The 4236-nt window shown below is 37.0% G+C and overlaps 1 protein-coding gene across 1 annotated transcript; it reads left to right on the plus strand.

Annotated features, from left to right (window-relative positions):
• Nucleotides 1–3012: 3012 nt before the first annotated feature.
• On the plus strand, nt 3013–3897 carry LOC149531440 (em-like protein). Its single transcript, XM_089808706.1, has 2 exons — nt 3013–3142; nt 3734–3897. The coding sequence occupies exons 1-2, from the start codon at nt 3028–3030 to the stop codon at nt 3895–3897; spliced, it is 279 nt and encodes a 92-aa protein (XP_089664832.1). The 5' UTR covers nt 3013–3027.
• Nucleotides 3898–4236: the final 339 nt, after the last annotated feature.

Below are 4236 nucleotides of genomic sequence, written 5' to 3' on the forward strand. Positions count from 1 at the left end.
CACACATAATCTTGGCTCCCTATTTACCATCTATATCTACCTCATGTCTCTTTATCTCTCAAAATCTCTCTCTATGTTGACCCCATGTCTCCTATGCTATATCCTCTTTCTTACCTTCTCTTATACATCCATCTCTCTCTCTCTCTCTCTCTCTCTCTCTCTCTCTCTCTCTCTCTCTCTCTCTCTCCCTCCCTCCCTCCCTCCCTCCCTCCCTCCTTCCCTCCCCCTTCTCATCTCATCATGTCTATCTCTTTTCGACCATAATTATCATCCATCCCCTAATTACCACATCTCTCTCTCTCTCTCTCTCTCTCTCTCTCTCTCTCTCTCTCTCTCTCTCTCTCTCTCTCATGTCCATCTTTTTTGGACCCTAATTATTATCCATTGCCTAATTGCCACATCTCTCTCCCTCCCTCCCTTCTTTTCTCCATCAGCAAATCCATCCATTTGATTCCCTAATTACTCTCTTTCTTTCCACCTCATCTCTCTCTGCCACCATGTTGTCTCTTTTTACCTCATCACTTCCCCCTCTTTTGTCTCTCTTTTTCCCCACAACCTCTTATCATTTCATCCCCCAATTATTATATATCTCTACATCATGTCTTTCAGACTCTCCCTCTTCTCTCTCTCTTGCTTTCTCCCTAACTACACTCTTTAACTCTCTCACCTTGTTCCTCACACAATATCACCCCATAGCCTATTCACCCTCTATATCTAACACATGTCTCTCGCCATCTATCACTCACATGGCTCTTTACCTCTCACAATTTCTCTGTTTATGTTGACCTCGTGTCTCCTACCCTATATCCTCTTTTCTCACTTTATATGTCCCCTCCCTAACATCTCTTTATCTCTCTTTGTCTACCTAATGTATGTCCCCTCCCTAACATCTCACACATCCTCATCATGTCTCCATCTCTTTTGGACCATAATTATCATTCATCCCCTAATTATACTCTCTCTCTCTCTCTCTCTCTCTCTCTCTCTCTCTCTCTCTCTCTCTCTCTCTCTCACACACACACACACACACACACACACACACACACTCACACACACACACAGATTCCCCCCCATCACCATTTCCATCAATTTGATGCCCTAATTATTCTCTTTCTATCTACCTTATCTCTATCCACTTCAACATTGTCTCTTTCTACCTCATACATTCCCACATTTCTCCCTTTCCCCTATTTCCATCCTCCTTACCATATCCTCTTCTTTATTATCATTTATCTCTACATCATCTCTATGTAATATTGAGTATAGCCTCACAAGCATATCAGTTACAAAAATTTAAATAAGAATATATGTGCATCAAAATTTAAGTTCATTCACTTTAAATATAATTTTGATAATTTTAACATGGTATCAACATTGGAATAAGAGACCATCTTCATAGACTTACAAATATAGTGCACTCAAATATTCTTAAAATCTCATATAGTTAAAAATGTTGAACAGTTTGAGACTAGAAGACAAGCTTGAAGGTAATGCAAACATTTTGGAATGAAAATTGTGTATGAAGTTAACCTTGAAGGAGAACGGTCTAAAATAATTCATATGAGATTACAAAAATAAGATAAACCAACTCCTACTTCATGAATTCACACTTATCCAAATTAATAGTTATTTTTTCATCATGTAACTTTCTCAACACAATATTTTACACTATCTTACCAGCACCGGAATTACTGTTGCCGCTACTTCTGTTGGATTGTACCTTTTTCGCTTCTTTTGATGCTGATTGTGCCATTGTAGGCACCTTCCTCTAATTATGTACAAACCCTAGGCTATTAATTAATATGTTGCGCAATGAATCATCCTATAAAGGTTCAGTTTTAGCAATGAATTTGCCGTTACTGTCTGCCCTATCAAGACGATCATGGTTTAATATGAGAAGGATAATGAACTGGCACCATAATCATTTTTTGTTATAGTTTTTATTTAGTATTATTATTTATTAAATTAGAACAGTCACATACCTGTCAAATTTATCAAAAAATGGTAATTGTTTGCATTGACGATTGATACTACTGTATGTAGAAAGCCTCTCGACTTAATTAAAACAATTCTACTGATATAAATGACCTGTCCTCATACTTAACTTTTAACTCTGTAGAATATTACAACACCAAGTAATACATGTAGAAGTAACATTTGTTGTGATAACAACTCTCCATTTTTAAAATTAAAAAATTGGTCTAAAACAGCTAATCCCGAAAATTATGAATTTTTTCTCGTCAATAACTTAAGAAAGATATTTGCCCCTTGCTCATTTGTCCCAAAATAGAAATTAAAGTCTTCCAAAACTCCAACATAAAATTCAAACGCCCTACTAGTCTAGTCATAATTCCAGTGAAGAACTTCAATGTTGAACTATGATGCGCATCAACTTCTAAAGAGATGGCAAAAAAGAACTCAGGAAGGCCCATAAGAATGAATACTGTTCTTTAAATGATCTGAAATAAATTCAAACAACTATTAATGCATCACAAAAAAATGGATGAAATGGTGAAAAGGAATTAACAGCAGATGGCAAGAATGTGACAGATGGTGAAATGAATCCTTGGAATGACCAGTCAGAAGCAACCCCAAGCTGTTGTAAAGACTGTCGAAAATTATCAGCTGATGATCTAATACTTGTTATTTGACGAACAGATGTCATCTTCAAAAGCTTACAAGATCCCAATGGAATGATGTCATGAAATTTAATATAAAGAAACTTGTAGTGCCAGTTACCATTGTATTTCGAAAGCAATAGATTCGTTACCTTCGGATATACATGGTCGGAGTAAAAGAATAAACAACACAGCATTTGTGGGTCACAATAATCTGATCTGCTTCGTGTAACGTTATCATCTTTTACTGTTGCCAGCTGACAAGTGATCGCCTGAGAATGATACGTGTCTTGCGTAAGAATTGCCATTAAAAGCGGTGTCATGCATTTTTTGCGCTATATATGATGTAGCAGACCAGAGAATCAGATAAAAGAGTAAGAGAAGAATAAGAGTAAAGAGAAGAGAAAGAATGGCGTCAAGACAAGATAGAAACGAATTGGAACAGAAAGCCCGCGAGGGAGAAACTGTTGTGCCCGGTGGCACTGGCGGCAAATCTGTCGAAGCACAAGAGCGCCTTGCTGAAGGTATTATGTTAAAATGCACTTTACTTCACATCTTTGGAATAGATGTGATTAGGGTTCTCACTTTTCTTTAGTGTTTAAGTTGACATTCAAGACAGTTTAATTTTTTTTGAAATAAAGAATTAGGGTTTTAACTTGTGTTTATTCTTTGAAGCTATCTTAAATACAGCTCAGTTCACTTTAAATCTTTCTTAAAAAGAAAGAGGGTTTAACTTGTATTTGCTAGGGTTCAAAGGTATTTAAACATTGTTCTCTTGAAAGATTAGGGTGTGCCTAAGACTCTTTCTTTAACTTGTATTTACCTAGGGTTTATTTTTGACACTGCTCGTTTCAAATCTTTCGGAATGTTAAGGATATTAAAGTTTTTGAAGTATTAGAGATCAGCCGGAGTAAAAAAGGCCATTTAACGGACACTCTCCGGAGGTTACCTCTCATTTAACAGACACTCTCCGGAGGTTACCTCTCATTTAACAGACACTCTCCGGAGGTTACCTCTCAATTATCTAATAGATATCAATTTTAACCAGCCGGAGGTTATCTCTCAATCATCTAATCGATATCAATTTTAACTAGCTAGATGGTTTGATGTTGTAGGGCGAAGCAAAGGCGGGCAGACGAGGAAGGAGCAGATTGGGAGCGAGGGGTATCAAGAGATGGGGCGCAAGGGAGGGCTCAGCACCACTGATAAATCCGGTGGTGAAAGGGCCGCTGAAGAAGGCGTCCCAATTGATGAATCTAAATACAAGACACACTCTTAAAAGATGTGACCAAGGAAGTTGCATTTGTAGATAGTGTATATAAGAGATGATGTAGTTAATGTTCGAATAAGATGATGTAGTTTAGGTTTGAGGAAAGGAAGTGTTTTCTATTCTATGCATGTAAATTTTCATGTCTGTTTGGCCTTCTCTTACATGCAGCAATATGTTTGTAATAATAGTTCATCTTCCAATAAGATGTTGTAGTTTAGGCCTTCAGTAAACGAAGAGTTTTCTATTCCGTGCATGTAAATTTTCATTTATGTTTGATGTTCTCTTATATGCAGCAATATGTTTGTAATAACAGTGCGCTATATGATGAAATGAAAGTCGTTGTTTCTG

This window comes from Cupressus sempervirens, chromosome 11 (genome assembly GCF_028749045.1).
Source record: "Cupressus sempervirens isolate cs-2001-9-10 chromosome 11, ASM2874904v1, whole genome shotgun sequence".
NCBI lineage: Eukaryota > Viridiplantae > Streptophyta > Pinopsida > Cupressales > Cupressaceae > Cupressus > Cupressus sempervirens.

What these genes read in the sequence shown, in the direction of transcription:
- LOC149531440 (XM_089808706.1), top strand. Translation starts at nt 3,028, where the DNA reads ATGGCGTCAAGACAAGATAGAAACGAATTGGAACAGAAAGCCCGCGAG. An exon ending in ACAAGAGCGCCTTGCTGAAG is followed by an intron (nt 3,143 to 3,733) that starts GTATTATGTTAA and finishes TTGATGTTGTAG; the next exon opens with GGCGAAGCAAAGGCGGGCAG.